The 22,505-nt window shown below is 44.6% G+C and overlaps 1 protein-coding gene across 3 annotated transcripts in view; it reads right to left on the bottom strand.

Moving 5' to 3' along the window:
• The window catches only part of ints6l (integrator complex subunit 6 like), a 159,797-nt gene that overhangs the window by 41,462 nt on the left and 95,830 nt on the right, over nt 1-22,505 (bottom strand). For all 3 annotated transcript variants that reach the window (XM_060832371.1, XM_060832372.1, XM_060832373.1), the window contains 4 exons: nt 18,577-18,729; nt 9,788-9,920; nt 7,573-7,667; nt 6,807-6,920 (listed from right to left, as the gene is read on the bottom strand). In XM_060832371.1, coding sequence (XP_060688354.1) covers nt 6,807-6,920; nt 7,573-7,667; nt 9,788-9,920; nt 18,577-18,729 — 495 coding nt within the window. The remainder of the gene's footprint in view (nt 1-6,806; nt 6,921-7,572; nt 7,668-9,787; nt 9,921-18,576; nt 18,730-22,505) is intronic.

Below are 22,505 nucleotides of genomic sequence, written 5' to 3'. Positions count from 1 at the left end.
TAAGCATTCACGGTAGGCCAATTAGGGCTGAGAGAAGGAAAAATGTCTTCACCCAGAGTCAGAAAAGAACAAAAAAAATTTACAGCCCAGGAACAGGCCCTTCGACCCTCCAAGCCTGAGCCGATCCAAATGTTCTATCTAAACCTGTCGGTCAATTCCTAAGCATTTGTATTCCTCTGCTTCCCACCTACTCATGAATCTGTCCAGACGCATCTTAAATGAATCTATCTTGCCTGCCTCTGGGGGAGGGGATGAAGGTGATAGGTCAGGGAGGAGAGGGTGGAGTGGATAAGTGGAAAAGGAGCTAGGCAGGTCGGACAAGTCCGGACAAGTCATGGGGACAGTGCTGAGCTGGAAGTTTGAAACTAGGGTGAGGTGGGGGTAGGGGAAATGAGGAAACTGTTGAAGTCCAAATTGATGCCCTGGGGTTGAAGTGTTCTGAGGTGGAAGATGAGGCTTTCTTTCTCCAGGCGTCTGGTGGTGAGGGAGCGGCGGTGAAGGAGACCCAGGACCTCCATGTCCTCGGCAGAGTAGGAGGGGGAGTTGAAATGTTGGGCCACGGGGCGGTGTAGTTGATTGGTGCGGGTGTCTCGGAGATATTCCCTAAAGCGCTCTGCTTGGAGGCGTCCAGTCTCCCCAATGTAGAAGAGACCGCATCGGGAGCGACGGATACAATAAATGATATTAGTGGATGTGCAGGTAAAACTTTGATGGATGTGGAAGGCTCCTTTAGGCCCTTGGATAGAGGTGAGGGAGGAGGTGTGGGCACAGGTTTTACAGTTCCTGTGGTGGCAGGGGAAAGTGCCAGGATGGGAGGGTGGGTTGTGGGAGGGTGTGGACCTGACCAGGTAGTCACGGAGGGAACAGTCTTTGCGGAAGGTGGAAAGGGGTGTGGAGGAAAATATATCCCTGGTGGTGGAGTCTTTTTGGAGGTGGCGGAAATGACGGCGGATGATTTGGTTTATGCGAAGGTTTGTAGGGTGGAAGGTGAGCACCAGGGGCGTTCTGAACTTGTTACGGTTGGAGGGGTGTGGTCTGAAGGCGGAGATGCGGGATGTGGACGAGATGCGTTGGAGAACATCTTTAACCACGTGGGAAGGGAAATTGCGGTCTCTAAAGAAGGAGGCCATCTGGTGTGTTCTATGGTGGAACTGGTCCTCCTGGGAGCAGATACGGTGGAGACGGAGGAATTGGGAATACGGGATGGCATTTTTGCAAGAGATAGGGTGGGAAGAGGTGTAATCCAGGTAGCTGTGGGAGTCGGTGGGTTTGTAAAAAATGTCAGTGTCAAGTCGGTCGTCATTAATGGAGATGGAGAGGTCCAGGAAGGGGAGGGAGGTGTCAGAGATGGTCCAGGTAAATTTAAGGTCAGGGTGGAATGTGTTGGTGAAGTTGATGAATTGCTCAACCTCCTCGCGAGAGCACAAGGTGTCGCCAATGCAGTCATCAATGTAGCGGAGGAAGAGGTGGGGAGTGGTGCCGGTGTAATTACAGCAGATCAACTGTTCTACGTAGCCAACAAAGAGACAGGCATAGCTGGGGCCCATACGTGTGCCCATGGCTACCCCTTTGGTCTGGAGGAAGTGGGAGGATTCAAAGGAGAAATTGTGAAGGGTGAGGACCAGTTCGGCCAAACGAATGAGAGTGTCGGTGGAAGGGTACTGTTGGGGACGTCTGGAGAGGAAAAAACGGAGGGCTTGGAGGCCCTGGTCATGGCGGATGGAGGTGTAGAGAGATTGGATATCCGTTGTGAAGATGAGGCGTTGGGGGCCGGGGAAAAGGAGCTAGGCAGGTAGGACAAGTGCGGACAAGTCATGGTGACAGTGCTGAGCTGGAAGTTTGGAACTAGGGTGAGGTGGGGGAAGGGGAAATGAGGAAACTGTTAAACGCCTCATCTTCTGCCTCGGAACACTTCAACCCCAGGGCATCAATGTGGAGTTCAACAGTTTCATCATTTCCCCTTCCCCCACCTCACCCTAGTTCCAAACTTCCAGCTCAGCACTGTCCCCATGACATGTCCGGACTTGTCCTACCTGCCTATCTCCTTTTCCACCTATCCACTCCACCCTCTCCTCCCTGACCTGTCACCTTCATCCCCTCCCCCACTCACCTATTGTACTCTATGCTACTTTCTCCTCACCCCCACCTTCCTCCAGCTTATCTCTCCACACTTCAGGCTCTCTACTTTTATCCCTTAGTACCCTCTCCAGCAACTTCCCCACCACCAACGTCACGTTCACTGGTCTGTATTTACCCGGATTATCCCTACTACCCTTCTTGTACTGGGGGGAGAAAGTGAGGACTGCAGATGCTGGAGATCAGAGCTGAAAAATGTGTTGCTGGAAAAGCGCAGCAGGTCAGGCAGCATCCAAACAGCAGGAGAATCCTGCCCACCTACATTCGGGACACCACCCACACCCTCCACCTCCTCCATGATTTTCGCTTCCCCGGCCCCCAACGCCTTATCTTCATGATGGACGTCCAGTCCCTGTACACTTCCATCCCCCATCATGAAGGCCTCCAAGCCCTCCGCTTCTTCCTTTCCCGCCGTATCAACCAGTACCCTTCCACTGACACCCTCCTTCGACTGACTGAACTGGTCCTCACTCTGAACAACTTCTCTTTCCAATCTTCCCACTTCCTCCAAGCCAAAAGAGTAGCCATGGATACCCGCAAGAGCCCCAGCTATGCCTGCCTCTTTGTCGGATACTTGGAACAGTCCATCTTCTGCAGCTACACTGGCACCACCCCCAACCTTTTCCTCCGCTACATCAAATGACTATATCAGCGCTGCCTCGTGCTCCCATGAGGAGGTTGAACAGTTCATCCGCTTTACTCACTCCTTCCACCCCGACCTCAAATTTACCTGGACCGTCTCAGACTCCTCCCTCCCCTTCCTAGATCTCTCCATTTCTATCTCAGGCGACCAACTCAACACAGACATTTACTACAAACCGACCGACTCAGGGCGGCACGGTGGCACAGTGGTTAGCACTGCTGCCTCACAGCGCCAGGGACCTGGGTTCAATTCCTGCCTCAGGCGACTGACTGTGTGGAGTTTGCACGTTCTCGCCGTGTCTGCGTGGGTTTCCTCCGGGTGCTCCGGTTTCCTCCCACAGTCCAAAGATGTGCGGGTCAGGTGAATTGGCCATGCTAAATTGCCCATAGTGTTAGGTAAGGGGTATATGTAGGGGTATGGGTGGGTTGCGCTTCGGCGGGTCGGTGTGGACTTGTTGGGCCGAAGGGCCTGTTTCCACACTGTAAGTAATCTAATCTAATCATGAGCGACTCCCACAGCTACCTAGATTACACCTCCTCCCACCCTGCCCCCTGTAAAAACGCCATCCCATATTCCCAATTCCTTCACCTCCGCCGCATCTGCTCCCAGGAGGACCAATTCCAATACCAAACAACCCAGATGGCCTCCTTCTTCAAAGACGCAATTCCCCTCAGACGGGATCGACGATGCCCTCCACCGCATCTCCTCCACTTGCCACTCCTCTGCCATTGAACCCTGCCCCTCCAATCGCCACCAGGACAAAACCCCACTAGTCCTCACCTACCACCCCACCAATCTCCAGATACATCGTATCATCTGTTGTTATTTCCACCACCTCCAAACAGACCCCACCACCAGGGATATATTTCCCTCCACTCCCCTATCAGCGTTCCAGAAAGACCACTCCTTCCGCAACACTGTCAGGTCCAAACCCCCCCACCAACCCAACCTCCAATCCCGATATCTTCCCCTGCAACCGCAAAAAATGCAAAACTTGCGCCCACACCTCCCCCCCTCACCTCCCTCCAAGGCCCCAAGTGATCCTTCCATCTCTGCCACAAATTCACCTGCAGCTCCACACACATCATTTACTGCATCCGCTGCACCCAACGTGGCCTCATCTACTTTGGGGAGGCACGCCGCCTACTTGCGGAACGTTTCAGAGAAACGTTTCTGGGACACCCGGACCAACCAACCCAACCGCCTCGTGGCTTAACACTTCAACTCCCCCTCCCACTCCGCCAAGGACATGCAGGTCCTTGGCCTCCTCCATCGTCAGACCATGGCAACACGACGCCTAGAAGGAAGAGCACCTCATCTCCCGCCTAGGAACCCTCCAACCACAAGGGATGAATGCAGATTTCTCTACCTTCCTCATTTCCCCTCCCCCGCCTTATCTCCCAGTCCCAACTCTCGGACTCAGCACTGCCTTCCTAACCTGCAATCTTCTTCCCGACCCTTCCGTCCCCACCCCCTACTCCAGCCTATCACCCTCACCTTAACCTTCTTCTACCTATCGCATTCCCAACGCCCCTCCCCCAAGTCCCTCCTCCCTACCTTTTATCTTAGCCTGCTTGGCACACCTTCCTTATTCCTGAAGAAGGGCTTATGCCTGAAACGTCGATTCTCCTGCTCCTTGGATGCTGCCTGACCTGCTGCGCTTTTCCAGCAACACATTTTTCAGCTTCTTGTACAAGGGGACAACATAAGCTACCCTTCAAGTCCTTGGCACCTCACCTGTATTTAAGGATGCCACAAAGATATCTGTCAGGGTGCCAGCTATTTCCTCTCTTGCCTCCCTCAGCAAGCTGTGATAGATCCCATCCGGTCCTGGGGATTTGTCCACCTTAATAACCTCTAGCCTACCCAACACATCTTCCCTACTTATGCCAACGTGATCCAGACTAATCAAATTTCTATCACTAATCTCAAGATTCATCATGTTCCTCTCCTCAGTGAACACTGATGCAAAGTAATCATTCAGAATCTCGCCCATTCTCTCAGGTTCGGCACACAGTCTGCCTTCATTATCTTTTAGTGGACCAATCCTTTCTCTAGTTACCCACTTGCTTCTTATGTAAGAATAAAATGCTTTGGGATTTTTCTTAATTCTGCTCACTAAAGCTATTCCATGACCCTTTTTCGCTCGCTTGACTCTTTGTTTAAGACTTATCCCACTCTTCCGATATTCCTCCAGGGCCCGTCTGTTCTTATCTGCCTAGACCTTATATACGCTTCCCTTTTCCTCTTGACTAGTCGTACAATTTCTCCTGTCATCCACGGCTTAAGAATCTTGCCCTTCCCATCCTTTATCTTCAACGAGACATGCCTATCCTGCACTGCCATTAACCTATCTTTGAAAGCCTCCCACATCTCAAATGTGGACTTCCCTCAAATAGCTGTGTCCAATCCACCTTTCCCAGCTCGTGCCTAATTTTGGCCCAGTTTAGTATCTTCCCTGAGGACCACTCTCTTCTTTAACTACGAGTATTCTAAAACTTACAGAATTGTGGTCACTGTTCCCAAAGAAATCCCCCACCGCAACTTCTACCACTTTTTCTGACTCACTCCCCACTACCAGGTCCAATATGGCCCCTTCCCTCGTCAGACTATTGACATACTGCTCTAGAAACCTCTCCTGGACTCTTCGTACAAATTCTACTCCATCCAGACCTCTGGTGGTAAGTGTATCCCAGTCAATGTTGGGAAAATTAAAACTCCCATCACCACTACCCAATTTCCTCTACATCTTTCCATAATCTGTTTACCTATTTGTTCTTCTACCTCACGCTCACTGTTGGGAGGTCTGTAATACAGCCCCAACAGTGTAACTGCACCCTTCTTATTTCTCAGCTCCACCCATAACACCTCACTACCCAAGCCCTCCTTAGTGTCCTCCTTTAGTCAGTGATATCGCCCCTGACCAGCAATGCAACTCCACCTCCTCTTTTACTTCTCTCACTGTACTGTCTGAAGCGTCTATATCCTGGAACATTTAGTTGCCAATCGTCATACCCTTCCATCAACCAAGTCTCTGTGATGGCAATAATGTCATACTCCCAGGTACCAATCCAAGCCCTAAGTTCATCTGCCTTACACACCAAACATTTTTATGGAGGAGTTAGATTTAGTTCTTAGGGCTAAAGTGATCAAAGGGCATAGGGAAAAAGCGGGAACAGCATACTGAATTGGATGAGCAGCCAACAGAGCAGGCTCAAAGGCCTGAATGGCCACCCATTTCTATTTTCTGCATTTATAATGCTTTACTATTAGGTCATTAACCTGATCATTAATATTACCAGGCCTAAAATAGCTTCTTTCCTGGTTGGTTCCAGAATAAGAGAAAAATGCTAGAGTCCATTACAAATGACTTAATAGCTGAGAACTTATAGAACAGTCACAGGATTGGGTAGAGTCAGCATGAATTTATGACAAGGAAATCAGGCAGGATAGATCCACTGATCTCACCAGGGCCCTGTATAATTGCAGGAAGACATACTTGCTACGGTACTCAAATCCTTCCGCTGTGAAAGCCAACATCCAATTTGCTTTCTTCACCTTCTGCAACGCCTGCATGTTAACTTCAGCAATTAGTGTACAAGGACAGCTAGGTCTTTTTACTCTTCCCCTTTTCAAATCTATTGCTATTCCAATAAAAATCCATTTTTGTTTTTGCTTATTTACCATGCATTTGCCGGCTCTCTCAACTTGTCCAAATGAAACTGAAGTCTCTCTGCCTCTTCCTTACAATTCACCTTCCCACTGAGCTGTGTGTTGTTTTGGACATATAATATTTAGTTTCCTCATCTAAATTATTAATTTGCATTGGATCCTAGCTATTCACAATCAGTGATCCCTGCAGAACCCTTCTAGTCATCGGTGGTCACTTAAAAAATGACCTGTTTATTCCTACTTATTGTTTTATACCTGCTAACCAGTTCTTCATCCATGTCATTACACTGTTCTGTCAAAGCTGTCATCTGAGAGCCACCCTATCCGAGGATATGGAACTTGATTTGTTTCTTACCTGTTGGCTGAGTTTCTTGAGGTAAGAAATGACACTGTAACTGAGCCCACAATCGATGCTATTGTCATTGATCAAATTGGGAGCTCCCATCATCCGCAGAGCTTTTTTCAATGGCTAAGAATATAAATAAAATGATTAGACATTTGCAAGTATCATTTGCGCCACACAAGTGTTGGGCGATAATCCCCCAAGAAAGAATCTAACCGTTTTTGATAATTTAACAACATTTCTATTGTTAAAATCCCCTATAAACAACAATGTGGAGGTTACCATGAACCAGAATTGCTTCTGGACTCACCATACAAACACAGTGGCTACAAGAGTAGGTCAAAGGGGAGGAATACTGATGACTAACTCACCTCCTGACTCCCCAATGCCTGTCCATCCTCTACAAGGCACAAGTCAGTAATGTGATGGAATTCCCATTTGCCTGAAGGACTGCAGTTCCAACAATACTCAAACACCACAGAAACGCACTAAACCTCCTTCAACAGCACCTTCCAAATGCCTGTGCACTCTAAGACATCAGCATCATATGTTGGAACTATACCATGGTTACTTCACCATGCAGGGTCAATATCCTGGAACTCCCTTCCTGACAGCATTGTGGGCTTCACTACATCCCATGGAATGCCGCAATTCTAGAGACAGCTCAGTGTTACTTTTCCAGGACAATCACAGATGGGCAATAAACACTGACCTAGCTGGCATTGGTCAGAGACCACAGAAACATAGAATTAAAGAATAAAGGAACATTTGCACATACCAACAGATAATAGGGAGGCATGGTCTTCAAGTAATTCTCAAAAGTTTGGCGCCATTTCATATTTGGCTTCAGTTTGTGCACTTTGAACAAATCATCTGTAATGACAATAAAACAAACAATGACAGCTGCTTTGGAACCAACAAAACAAGTCAGACATGTAATAATAGCACCAAATCGCAGAGGTCTGACTTACTTCAATACCACTCTTCACTGTGACAAAGATCAGACTGTTAACGTCCTAATGTTGTCCTAAATCAGGTCCAAGGGGAAGGTGAGGACTGAAGATGCTGGAAATTAGAGTCAAGAGTGCAGTGCTGGAAAAGCACAGCAGGTCAGGGAGCTTCTGAGCAGCAGGAAAATTGACGTTTCGTGCAAAAGCCCTTCATCAAGATAGTACTTGATAATACATCAAGATGAGAGGGATCTGAATGAAACTTCTAGAACACTGAATGGCCTGGACAGAGTGGACGTTGGGAAAATGTTCCTTGGTAGGAGAGACAAGGGCCCAAGGGCACAGCCTTAAAGTAAAGGGAAAACCTTTTAAAACTTCTTTAGCCAGAGAGTAGGGAATCTGTGGAATTCGTTGCCACAGAAGGCTGTGGAGGCCAGGTCAGTGAGTACATTTAAATCAGTGATATATAAGTTCTTGATTGTCATGGGAAGAAAGTGGGGTTGAAAAACCTATAATCAATGATTGAATAGCGGAGCAGACTGGATGGGCTGAATGGCCTCATTTCTGCTCCTACCTCTTATGGTTACCACTGAATTCTCCACTATCAACATTCTGGGATTACCACTGATCAGAGACTGACTCAGTGGTTAGCACTAGTGCCTCACAGCGTTAGAGACCCAGTTTTGGTTCAAACCTTGGGCAACTGTCTATGTGGAGTTTGCACATTCTCCCCACGTCAGCGTGGGTTTCCTCTGGGTACTCCAGTTTAATCCCATATTCCAAAGATGTGCATGTCAGATGGATTGACCATGCTAAATTGCTGATATGTCAAAGGATGTGTTGGCTAGATTATCAGCCATAGGAATGCAGGGTTACAGGGGTAGGTTCTGGGTGGAATGCTCTTCATAGGGACACTGTGGACTCAATGGGCCAAATGGCCTGCTTCCACACTGCAGGGATTCTACAATTCAATGATTCTAGACGTAATCACTGGATTTATGTGGCCCAAGAGCAGGTCACAATTAGGAATACTGCAGTGGGTAGCTCACCACTTGACTTTTCAAAGTTTTTCTGCCACCTGTAAGGTATAGTCAGGAGTATGACGGAATACTCCCCATTTGATCGGATGAGAAGAGGTTACACAACATTCACTCCACCGTTGATGCTCAGTTGCAGCAGTACGTATTATCCTGAAGAGGGGCTCATGTCTGAAGCATCGATACTCCTGCTCCTTGAATGCTGCCTGACCTGCTGCGCTTTTCCAGCGACACATTTTCAGCTCTGATCTCCAGCATCTGCAGTCCTCACTTTCTCCTAGCAGTACGTATTATCCACAAGATGCATTGCAGAAATTCACCAAAGTTGCTTAGACAGCACCTTCCAAACCCACAGCCACTTCCACCTTGAAGGTCAAAGGCAGCAGATTCTTGGGACACATTTCCCTGCAAGTTCCTCTCTGAGCCACTCAATATCCTGACTTGGAAATAAATCCTCATTCCCTCAGTGTCACTGGGTCAAAATCCTGGAACTCCCTTCCCAACAGCATTATGGGTTTATCTAAAGTACACGGGCTTCAGCGCGTCAAGAAGGCAGTTCACCACCACCTTCTCAAGGGCAACTAGGGATGGCTCAGGCAGCGATTCACTCATCCCATGAAAGATTTTAAAAACAAATAATACAAATGTACACACTACATAAACAAAATGCTTCTATGTTTAATTCAAATTTTCTGAAGAAACTGTTTTTAACTATCCTTTACATCATGTCAGACATCTGACACTCTCAATTCCAGGAGAAAGTGAGGACTGTAGATGCTGGAGGTCAGAGTCGAGAAGTATGGCGCTGGAAAAGCACACAGGGCAGGCAGGATTCAAGGAGCAGGAGAGTCAACATTTCATCAGGAATTCCTGCTGAAGGGTTTATGCCCGAAATGTCAACTTTTCTGCTCTTTGGATGCTGCCTGACCTGCAGTGCTTTTCCAGCACCTCAATTTTTGACTCACAATTCAAGTCCATTAAAAAAAAGGTGAAAAGATGAACATACCAAGTTGTGGTAGCAGCACTGGGTAGTTATAAGGCATAACAAACAGATTCACACAGGTTAATGTTGTGCTCGCCTTCAGGTAACCAAATGGATGACCCAGGTCACTGTATTTTCCACTACTGCTCACAAATACCTACAGAAAAATGTTAAAAATACATCAGTACATACTATGCATTTTTCAAATCATTTTTACTTGAAAGGAAAAAAATTACACAGAGCTTAGTGGAAAAGAACAGGTTAATTGGATTAATTTAAAAGTGCAGTAACACAAAAAGCTGAAATTAAAACAAATCTAATTAAATTATAAACAAAAACAGAAATTGCTGGAAAAGCTCAGCAGATCAGGCCACATCTGTAAAGAGAGATCAGAGATAACTTGACCTAAAAGGTCAAGTGACCCCTTCCTCATAACTGATTAAATTAACTCATTTTTCACATTTGCAGTGTAATTTTAATCAGTGAAGTCAACTTTGTAATGAACATTAACATAGGATGCAAAGAATTGAGACAATTTTTTTGATTCTCATGATAAAAAAAAGCTTCTCACAGTACATTCAGAATTATATATCTCAACTGTTTTCAAATAAACAATAGTTGCAACCTTAAAACCTGTTACTCACATCAAACGCATAGTCTATAACCATGGTACACCAAACAAGTTTACTTTGAGCACTATGATTTTTTTGTTAATCTAATTATTTGAAAACATAACATGCAGCATAACATTCAGTATTTCACCTCCTCAATGACAACACAGCTCTTAACTTTCTTGACCTAAATTCTTTTTTAAGGATGTTTTCAAGTTCATGCCATCGTGATTAAGAAAGTGAATGCAATGTTGTCATTTATCTCAAGACGGTTGGAATATAAAAGCACCATTGTGCTGAGACTTTATAAAGCTCTGGTTAGGCCCCATTTGGAGTACTGCGTCCAGTTTTGGCCCCCACACCTCGGGAAGGACATATTGGCACTGGAGCGTGTCCAGCGGAGATTCACACGGATGATCCCTGGAATGGTTGGTCTAACATACGAGGAACGGCTGAGGATCCTGGGATTGTATTCATTGGAGTTTAGAAGATTAAGGGGAGATTTAATAGAAACTTACAAGATAATACATGGCTTGGAAAGGGTGTACGCTAGGAAATTGTTTCCATTAGGCGAGGAGACTAGGACCCTTGGACACAGCCTTAGAATTAGAGGGGGTCAATTCAGAACAGAAACGTGGAGACATTTCTTCAGCCAGAGAGTGGTGGGCCTGTGGAATTCATTGCCGCAGAGTGCAGTGGAGGCCGGGACGCTAAATGTCTTCAAGGTAGAGATTGATAAATTCTTGATGTCACAAGGAATTAAGGGCTACGGGGAGAATGATGGTAAGTGGTGTTGAAATGCTAATCAGCCATGATTGAATGGCGGAGTGGACTCGATGGGCCGAATGGCCTTAATTCCACTCCTATGTCTTATGGTCTTATCTAAATGGCAGAGGCTAGAATCTGCAAACGAGATGTTAAACATCTACATGCATTTGCAGAGCTGAATGTTACAGACCTTTGACTCAGGTTTTTTTAATGCAAGTGTGAAAGATGAAACTGCTTATCTCTTGCAGAATTAAAAAAAATCACACAACACCAGGTGATAGTCCAACAGGTTTAATTGGAAGCACACTAGCTTTCAGAGCAACGCTCTTTCATCAGGTGGTAGTGGAGGGCTCAACCCTAACACACAGAATTTATAGCAAAACTTTACAGTGTGATGTAACTGAAATTATACATTGAAAAATTGATTGTCTGTTGAGCCTTTCATCTGTTAGAATACAGTGATAGTTTCACTTCTTTCATGTGTAAATCACAAAACCTTTTTTTTAAAAAAAGTTGCATTCTCGGGTTAGCAGTTAACAATGGTGATAGCATCTCCAAATCATATCTCTTGCAATGTCGCTTATGCAACCTCCAGCTGAGCTATGTGGCTTTATTACAGCAGCTTTACCCTGCCTCCTCAAACACTTCTTATACAGTACAATCTAATGAAGCACAACCAAGGTCAAGTAAAGCCTGTAAAGCCTTGCTAGTAAGGAACTTTATTATAGAAAAACATCAGCTTGTCCATTAAGAAAAATAGGTAAGAAATTGCTTTAGGGCGGTACGGTGGCTCAATGGTCAGCACTGCTGCCTCACAGTGCCACAGACCAGTGTTTGATTCCAGCCTCGGGTAACTGTGTGTGGAATTTGCACATTCTCCCAGTGTCTGCGTGGGTTTCCTCCCAGAGTCTAAAGATGTGCAGGTTAGGTGAATTGACCATGCTACATTGCCCATAGTGTTCAGGGATGTGTGGGTTAGGTACATGAGTCAGGGTAAATGCAGAGTAAGAGAAAAGGGGAATGGGTTCTGGGTGGGTACTCTTCGGAGGATTGGCGTGGACTTGTTGGGCCAAAGGACCTGTTTCCACACTGTAGGGAGTCTGTGATTCTATTAGGTACTGCTTGTCGATTTTAAAAATGCTTTTGCTTCATTGAAATGTGTGCGCAGAAATGCACTGTATCTTGCTTTTGTGGTATTCAATAAAAGTGTTTTGGAACCTCTCCACACTACAATTCGACTACTGGATGGATCACAATTCATGGATGTTGCAGTTGTGTTGATGTGAAATAATGAGTGCCTGTGTTTCTGCCATTGACAATAAATCAACGGAAACTGGTCATTTTGGCTTCACAGTCTTTTGTTAGGTTCTGAAACAATCTTGGTCTTCTGCAGCATTAGACTTTTTCATTCCATCAAGGGGCTAGACCAACTGGCTATTGCTTGGATATCTTTGTAGGAAGTCACATGTTTAATTTGGTGCATCTAAGTTTGTATGTACACACCGGATTTCTGGCAACAATGTAACCATTCTGACAATTATCAAAGATCCATTCCTATTCACACTTCTCAAGGTTAGGGCAGAGTCCCTGTTTTCATGGTGCAGTTAGTCTTGGGTATCATTCTAAGAGTAGATTCCTTGATGTTCCACTCTGGCACCAATTTTTCAATAATACTGAATTCCCTCATTGCAGCAGAGTATTTGAAAAATTAACAATTACTAACAGACCCCAGATTGTGAATGGATTCTGTTGCAGTCTATTTGCACGTCAGAACATAATGCAGGACAATGCAACCTGGATTTCCTGTTTCAATCATATCTTCACATGCGATATTTCTTCAATGAAAGGAATAGAGGTTTTCAAATGATTATCAGAATTCTTATCAGGAATATTGCCAGAACCACAAATGTATTTGTTTTCTAACATGGTTCTCACTAATCCACATTGTGTTCCTCCATGGTGACAGTACCAGCAAGGCAGGCAGCATGTAGGCTCCTGGGGCCGTCTGCTCCAGGCAGCTACTTTTTCTCTTCTTACCTTACACTTTTTGTCTTCTTTCTTTTTCTTTATCTTCTTCTTGTCGACAGTGGCAAAGTTAACATCACAGAGGAGAGCAGCCAGAGAGGGAATCTTGATGTGCAGCACGTGGCCTGGCAGTGGAGCCAGGGAGTCCTGGTTTGGTACGCCTGGAGAGGAAACTCCAAATGTCAGCAAGGTGGCAGGGGTGTTGTATGGCCAGAGCGGAGACTCCAGGTGTCATCAAGGTGGCAGCAGTGCCAGGAACTCCTGGTCATGGAAGCTGCGGAGCTGTGGTCTCCTGATTATCAACAAGGCAGAGTCTGGGGCTCCTGGATGTGGGGGCGAGTGTGTGTCGAGCATCAGTAGCCCATTGGCAAGGTGGACCCAGCGACGAAGAGATGGCACCTGAAGAGTGGCAACTCTGACATTGGGAGGACCAACAGAGGGGTGGTGGTGGTGACTGTTGTTGGTCAGCCTGCTCAGAGTTCAGGACTCATTGTAGAACAAAACAGACTTTCTTTCAACCTTATCTTGTTATTCTTAAAATGGTCAAGTGGTGTCGGATTTTCACTGTTAACTGTATTGTTCATTGCAGGGTACAAGTAACAAATCAATCATTCATAACGAAGCCAGTCCCAAGTACAGGAAAGTTTTATGTTGGGTTTTTAAAATTACACTCCTATATGGAATCAGACTCCTAAGTACCAGCACTCTAAGTCAAATGTCCGTAAATCAGGAAACCCATGTACTTTTTGCTCGAAAGCAGATTTTTCAGAGCAAAGTCATCGAACTACTCTTGACTCCTCACCAGGTTCAACACACAAAATCTGTGTGGTTCAGCTGTTTTCTAAGCAATACAGCTTAACTGCAGCACCTCCAAAGTGGTACTCGCTTTTGTTTCTGTCTGACTCCCATGATTGCTGTTTTTCATGCCTACCCTGAATGACCCAGTGAAATCCTGGCATGAAGGCTGTCCCATTTTTTCCTGGGTAGATTCGGTCACCCAACTCTTGGAACTGCGTGCTATTGATAAATGTTCTGGATTTCTGGCTTGCTGAGAACAGAGAATGGATATAATTTTTAAAAATTCATTGACAGGCTGAAGGTGTCGCTACCTGGACCAGCATTTATTGACCAGCCCAAGAGGGCAGTTAATGCTGTTGGTTTGGAGCCTTTGTAGGTCAGATCAGTGAATGTTGGCAGTTTCCTTCCCTGAACGGCGTTAGTGGGTTTTTTCAAACAATTGACAACAGATTCATGGCCATCACTAACCTCTTAATCAAGGCTTATATTGGATTCAAGTTCCACCATTTTTAGTGGTCTTCAGACCTGGGTCACTGCATCAATAGTCTAGCAATAATATCACTATGTCGTTGCTGGCCCACTAAGAGCTAGCAGGAAGAAATTTGCTCTATGGATGAAAGGTAGCCTTTGATGTTGTCAGTGCCTACAGACCTAAGTATCAACCAATAGTTCAAAATTTCCAGAAACTCTCATCAAGTTTTTATCAAGTATTGCTGTATCAACAGCGTAATTCCAGCAAAAAAAGGACAAGTGATTTTGCAATTTTTATACCACACCCATTTCCTGGACCATCTGCTCCTGCTCATAATAGTTCCAGCCACATTTACCCTACAGCAGTAACAATTTTGCCCAGTTTTCATGGGTTCTCATTGCTTATCAGGACAGCAAAAGACAGACACACACACACACGCAATCGAACTTTATAGAGCTATTTACTGCTCAGTGTGTTGACTGGGCTTCTTACATGATTGCACTACTAATTTATTACAAAATATGATTGTGTGACTACAGCTGAGATTGAAGAGAAAGCTGCCAGGTTTCCCAACTAGAAGTCTGTTTCTTAAGTTATCTGCTATTTGCAAGTAATGGAGAATGTTATTGAAAAAGCTAAGCAAAGAACTTTTTATACAAAAATCATTAACAATCTCAACTTATGTTTTGCAACGAGTTTTCAATTGTGGTTAGTTCCAATTGCATCAAGTGTTTCATATTTCAATTATAGCTCATCTAAATGACAATTTCTATCATGCACTTCGGAAGCTGTGAAAAATAAAGATATCTTCACTTATTACTAAAAGGCATATGCCATAAAACTGATACTATTTTCAAGAAACCAAGAATATCCCTCAATAAATCAAAAGTCAGGTGAAACCTTTGCAATCACATAAGCACGGCTGACCATATATTTATAGAACAAGAAAACAGATCAAAATCTAACATATGCATCTAGAGGGAGAAATTATCTAAGAAATAATTAAAACTTAGATTAAACCCCAAATTAAACAAATTTGCAAAAACTAAAAATCAGTTTGCAAAAGAATTGTTGGTTTGTTCATTTGATAGAATTGACTTTGTGCAGAAAGGTTCCCTCTGCTGCAGAGATACACAGTAACTGCACTGCTCCTCATTCGCATTATCCTTGCTGCCATCACACTGACATCATGTTTTCAGTAGGATTTAAAGAAATGAGGCTGACGCTGCTCTAGCTCATGGTGTTTCACACCAATACTAAAGTTCCAGCCATTATATTCAACAAAAAAGAAATTATGATTACTCTGAATAAAAACAAACTGCTGGAGAAACTCAGCAGGTCCAGCCCTTCAAGAATGTCACAATGGACTTGAAACATGAACTCAGTTTCTCTCTCCACAGATGCTGAAAGACTTTTTTTCAGTTGTTCAGTATTTTATTTTTATTTGTAATTTCAAGTTGCTCATTTCTGCCAGCTGGCATCAAACCTACATTGGTTGAATGAGAGATAGTGCAGATCACATTTGTAAATATCATTCTCGGCTGGTTAAACCTGTTCCATGCAGTACCTCATGATTTAGTCAAATTAGTGGAGTATGGTCTTAAGAGCTGCAAAATCTGAGTCCTAATTTAGGCAGTTGAGAAAGAATGAAGGAACCTGCAACTACATAGCAATTTTCATGTTTTTGAATACAGTCGGTTTTTAAAAAAAATTTACTCAGTGGGCACAGTCAGCATTTACTTCCCATCCCTAGTTGCCCTTGAGAAAACGGTGGTGAGCTGCTTTCTTATATCACTGCAGTCTACATACTGGAGGTGACCCACAAACCCACTGGGAGAGAATTTGAGAATTTTGACCCAGAACCAGGGAAGAAATAGCAATATATTTCCAGGTCAAGAGAGTGGGTGGCTTAGAGGAAAATTTGCAAGGGGTGGTGTTCCCATGTATCTGCTGCCATTGTCTTTCTAGATGTAAGTGATTAAGGGTTTGGAAGGTGCCTTAGTGAATTTCTGCAGTGCATTCTGTAGGTAGTTCACACTGCTGCGACTGAGCGTCAGTGCTGGAAAAGTTGATGCCAACCTAGCAGGCTACTTTGTGCTGGAAGCTTCTTGAGTGTTATCAAAGCTGTACCCATCCAGACAACTGGAGCGTATTCCAGACTTGTGCCCTTAGATGGTGGACAGTCTTTGGAGAGTCAGGAGTTACTCGACCCAGTAATTCTCGCTTCTGACCTGCCCTTGTAGCGAGTCCAGTTGACTTCCTGGTGAATGGTAACCACAAGGATGTTGATAGTGGGGGATTCAGTGATGGTAACACTATTGAATGTCATGGGGCCGTGGTTAGATTGTCTCCAATTGGTGATAGTCACTGCCTGGTAAGTGTTTCACACACAACTAACTTTCAAGTGCAGTCACTATTTTTATGCTCAACACTATTAAAACAAAGTTATGTGTATCCTAAATCATATTAAGGTAGACAAGTTCCCAGGGCCAGATGAGATCTATCCCAGGTTTCTGTGAGAGGCAAGGGAAGAAACAGCTGGGGAATTATCAGATATCTTCACATCCTCTTTGATCACATGCAAGGTTCCAGAGGACTGGAGATTAGCCAATGTTGTTCGTTTGTTTGGGAAAGGAAGCAGGGATAATCCAGGCAATTATAGGCTGATGAATCTGTTGTCTGTGGCGGGAAAGCTCTTGGAGAAAATACTGAAGGACAAGATATATGCACATTTGGAAGAAAATGGACTGGTTAGCGACAGGCAGCATGATTTAGTACGGAAAAGATCATGTGTCACCGACCTGATTAAAATTTTTGAAGAGGTGACACAGGTAATTGATGAGGAAAGGGCTGTGGATACAGATTGCATGGACTTCAGTAAAGCATTTGACAAAGTCCTACATGGCAGATTGGTAAAAAAAAATCATCACGTGGGATTCGGGGTGGACTGGCTAAACGGATACAAAACTAGCTTGGTTGTAGAAGAGGAGGGTGGGAGAGGGGTTTTCAGAATGGAGACTAATAACTAGTGGTGTTCCAAAGGGATCAGTCTTAGGTCCTTTGTTGTTTGTAATATATATAAATGGTCTGGAAGAAAATGTGGGTGGTCTGATGAGCAAGTTTGCAGATGACAGGAAGATTGGAGGAGATGTTGATACCGCTGCTAATTGTAAGAAGATACAACAGTATACAGACAGATTGGCGACTTGGGCACAGAAATGGCAGATGGAGCTTAATCCAGACAAATGCTAGGTGATACATTTTAGAGGATTAAATTTAGGTGTGAAATGTACAGTAAATGGCAGAACCCTTAGGACCATTAACACATGGACAAATCTGGGTGTGCAGATTCACAGTTCCCTAAAACTGGCAACACAGGTGGCCAAGCTGATTGAGAAGGCATATGGCATACTTGCCTTCATCAGCCGGTGCATGGAGTTCAACAGTTGCCAAACCATGTTGCAGCTATATAAAACCCTTGTTAGGCCACATTTGGAGTACTGGTCGCCACATTACCAGAAGGACGTGGAAGCTTGGGAGAGAGTGCAGAGGAAAAGTTAAAAAGACTATTGTTTGCACCGGAAAGACAGCAACTGAGAGGAGACTGAATGGAGGTCTACAAAATTATGAAAGGCATAGATGGTGTGGATGGCCAGAGGCTTTTTCCCCAGAATTGAAGTTTCAGTTACAAAAGGGCACAGGTTCAAGGTGAGAAGGGGAAAGTTTAAGGTAGATGTGCGAAGGACATTTTTCACGCAGAGTATGGTAGGAGCCTGAAACACACTACCAGGCGAGGTAGTGGAAACAAGGATGCTGGTGACATTTAAGAGGTATCGGGATGGTTACATGAATAGGGAGGGAATAGAGGGATATAGACCAAATAAGGGCAGAAAGTTTGTTTTTAGTTTAGTTAGGGCATGATGATCAGCACAGGTTTGGTTCCTGTGCTGTACTTCTCTTTTGTTCTTATTTATAGTCAAACACATATCACACCACCTGACCAGCTAAGAGACATGATTCTATTATTCACTCCCTCTCAATAATACAGAAAGAACAAAAATAAAAATCAGACTGACCAAAAGGAAACCTTGTAAGGGTAAATACAGGATACATGTTCATGAGGACATCTCGTGACTTACCTGCCAGCAGGTGTGAGGTGATTTGCGTTCTAGAATGTACTGAGTCAAAGGTGAAGGTTCAAGTTCATATTTATCAAAGGGCAATTTGTCAATGACCATTGGTTCACAATCAGCACAGGAGAAGCGTACAACAGGGTGAGCAGTTCGTGGAGGCTGTGGATCAAACACACAAAGTTACATTAATTATGTTCTTAACATCGCTTTTGTTCATTATGAAAGGACGATTGATACTACAATGTGTTGCACCTCCAGCTTTGTGAGATCTAGGAATAAGGAACAAGAGTAGTCCACTCAGCCCTTTGAGCCTGCTCCTCAATTCAATAAAATCTTGCTGATCTCATTTTAATCTCAACACCAAAGTCCTGCATATCCCCATATTCTTTTGGTAATCAAGAATGTATCTCCCTTAAAAATATGTAAAGATCTATATTCACTGCCTTTTGAGGAAAGGAATTCCAAAAACTCTCAACCCTCAAGAGAACAAAGGTCATCAGACTGCTACTTGTCCAGATTAATGCCATCAGCCATTTCTCCACCCAACTTTCCAACAGATCTATAATTTGCTGTATCCTTTGTCAATCTTCCTCGCTATACACAACTCCATCAATGTTCAGGTCATCTGCAAACTTACTAATCAGAGCATCTACATGTTCATCCAAATCACTTTATATATACATACATATATAAAACAAACTGAGATTCCAGCACATATCATTTTGAAACACCATTGGTCAAAGACTTCTTGTCTCAAAAACACCACCCTTACTAACAACCGCCCTCTGTCTATGACCAGGCCAGTTTTGTATCCAATTTACCAACTCACTGTGGATCCCGTGTGAATTAATCTTCTGGACCAGCCTGCCATGAGGGATCTTGTCAACAGCTTTACTACAAGTAGACAACATCCACTACCCTTGCCCCATCAATCATCTTCATCGCTTCTTCATAGTCAGAGTCGTACAGCACGGAAACATTCCCTTCAATCCAACTCGTCCATGACAACCAGATAGCCTAACCTAAATCTAGTCCCATTTACTGGCACTTGGCCATATCCCTCTGAACCTTTCCTATTCATATACCCATCCAGTGCCTTTCAAATGCTGCAATTGTACCAGCCTCCACCATTTTATCTGGCAGCTCATTCCACAACATCCTTCAAACAAAACTCAATGAATTTTGAGAGTCAACATCTCCCCTGCATAAAGATCAGTAACTCAAACATTACCTTACTGGAGAATACCAGGACACTAAATGAACCTGTGAATATTCAGTTGTCTCAGGAAAAGATAACGACTGATGATATCCCTGCTACAACGAAAACACCAGCTGCCAACAGTTGGTCAACAGTTACGTAGTAGTCTGGTGATCATCTCTGAAATGTCTTTGATGTATGATAGGGTGACTGGAGTGTCTGGGCTTATAAGCGCAGTCCGCTGATTCCTTCACAATGGACCTAGACACAACACGCCCAGAGACTCTTTCAGTAGATAGTGGGACAGGATCATAGTTTACAGAATTTACAGTAAATGTACTCTAAATTATGTGTCCTATGATCCTGCCCCAGTAGCTACTCGATGGAGCAGGGCTCTGAAAGCTTGTACTTCCAATTAAACTTGTTGGACTGTCACCTGGTGTTGTGTGATTTTTAACTTTGTCCACCCCGATCCAACACTGGCACCCCCCACATCATGACTATAACTAATATATTACTATTATGTGAATCTCCCTAAAACATACAGAATCCCACCTGATCTGTGATTAACTTTTAGAATAATACAATGTTTGGGCAACTATCTTATATCCAAGTAATATTTTCTGTACAGCTTGCATTCAACCCCAAAATTCACAATCTTGAACAATATTAACATTCAGAAAAATACTAGCTCCACCATACCCTATACCCTGGGGGAGGGAGGGGGTGTAGCTTTGGCTTTGCTCAGTCTGCCTTATTTCCCATCTTTAATAAGGAACAAAACAGATTATCTAGAAGCATAGAGAATCGTATGGATACTACGGCTCGTTCACTGCACTCAATTGACAAAAAAGAATCTTATATTTAAGTTCCAAAAAAAGGATCTACACCAATAAGATATATTGCTTCCTTTGCAGATTTGCTGTGTATTTACTGTATTTTGTTCACCTTTTAATACTTCTGACAGTAAGCTCTCTACACATTATCCTCTGACCTCTTACCAATGATGATGATCTGTCACACAGAACAATCTTGACCTCCTGTTCATTACCTAGACAGCCTTAGTTGCTACGGTTCTGTTTGCCAATTGTGTTTTACAGAGTAGTTCAATTCACAAACCTGCCAATTCCCATTTCCAATAAATGGAATCCAATTACAGAGGAACCTAGATTATCCAAAAATCGGATTATCCGAAGAAGATCTCAAGGTCCCGACAGAAACATTATATCAAAGATGTGCATCCAACACTGATCACATCTTTTGATTAAAAAGGTGCTGCCGAGAACAGTCCTCGACTGATGGGAGTGCAGGCACAGTCTCTAAATGACTGACCTCTCACCCCTGCTCTCGTTCTCTCCACACTTTCCCTGGAGTTCTACACAAGGGAGTACCCTAAACCCTTTCTCCCCAGATAATCTCTCTAACACTGTCCTGTAGAGGGCAGAGTGGAACCTGTCAAAAAGGTGCAGTAAAACATGTGCATGTGCGCGCTATTTGGAGACTCACCCCCCCCCCCCCCCCCAAAAAGGCAGTAGCAGCAGCAGACTTGCTGTTGGTGTCCAGTCCAGCTGCCCCAGAGAGGGGACAGGGGCAGAAGGAGGTGATGTTGGGGTGGAAGGAGGGTGCGGGGGTGCAGTATTGGACGGGGTTTGGGAGGGCCGGGCGAGGGCTCGTGTGTGGTGTGCTGCTGCTAGTCTCCTGAATGGGGAGCAGACTTAATAGAAAACTCCAAGCCCCATAGGAAAGGCATTGAATTGATTAATCGAAAAATCAATTATCCAAACGAAATAGTGCCCACCCATCTCATTCGAATAATCAAGGCTCCTTTGTATTTAGAAACAGACAATTTTTGATTACTTACAACATTAATGGTACACAGTCCTTGGATTATTCTCTACCAATGAGCGGCACAGTGGTTAGCACTGCTGCCCCACAGCGCCAGAGACCCGGGTTCAATTCCCACCTCAGGCAACTGTCTGTGTGGAGTGTGCACATTCTCCCCGTGTCTGCGTGGGTTTCCTCCGGGTGATCCAGTTTCTTCCCACAGTCCAAAGATGTGCAGGTCAGGGGAATTGGCCACGCTAAATTGCTAGGTGAAGGGGTAAATGTAGGGGAATGGGTCTGGGTGGGCTGCGCTTTGGTGGGTCGGTGTGGACTTGTTAGGCCGAAGGGCCTGTTTCCACACTGTAAGTAATCTAATCTAATCTAATCAATTGAATTTGAGAGGGCAGTTGTGTAACTTTGAGGGTGGCATGGTGGCTCAGTGGTTAGTGCTGCTGCATCACAACCAGGGACCTGGATTCAATTCCAGCTTTGGATGGCTGTGTGGAGTTTGCACATTCTCCCCATGATTGATTGGCCCTCCACTGGATGCTCCAGTTTCCTCCCACAATACAAAGACCATAGAATCCCTCCAGTGTGAAAGTAGGCCATTCAGACCATCAAGTCCCTACCAACCCTCTGAAAAACCCTTGACCTGCCATTTACTCTCTCCCTGGAACTCTGCATTTCCCATGGCTAACCCTTTTAGCCTGCACATCCCTGGGTACTATGGGCAATTTAGACTATGGCCAATCCAGCTAGCTGGAGATCTTTGGTTCGCGCCCGAAGGAAACAAATGCAGTCATAGGGAGGATGCGCAAATTCCATACAGACAGTCGTCCGAGATTATAATCAAACCCAGGTCCCTCGTGCTGTTAGGCAGCAGTGCTAACCACTGAACTACCAGGCTGCCCAG

Source organism: Hemiscyllium ocellatum, chromosome 11 (genome assembly GCF_020745735.1).
Source record: "Hemiscyllium ocellatum isolate sHemOce1 chromosome 11, sHemOce1.pat.X.cur, whole genome shotgun sequence".
Classification (NCBI taxonomy): Eukaryota; Metazoa; Chordata; class Chondrichthyes; order Orectolobiformes; family Hemiscylliidae; genus Hemiscyllium; species Hemiscyllium ocellatum.
This window is presented reverse-complemented; position numbering and strand designations above follow the sequence as displayed.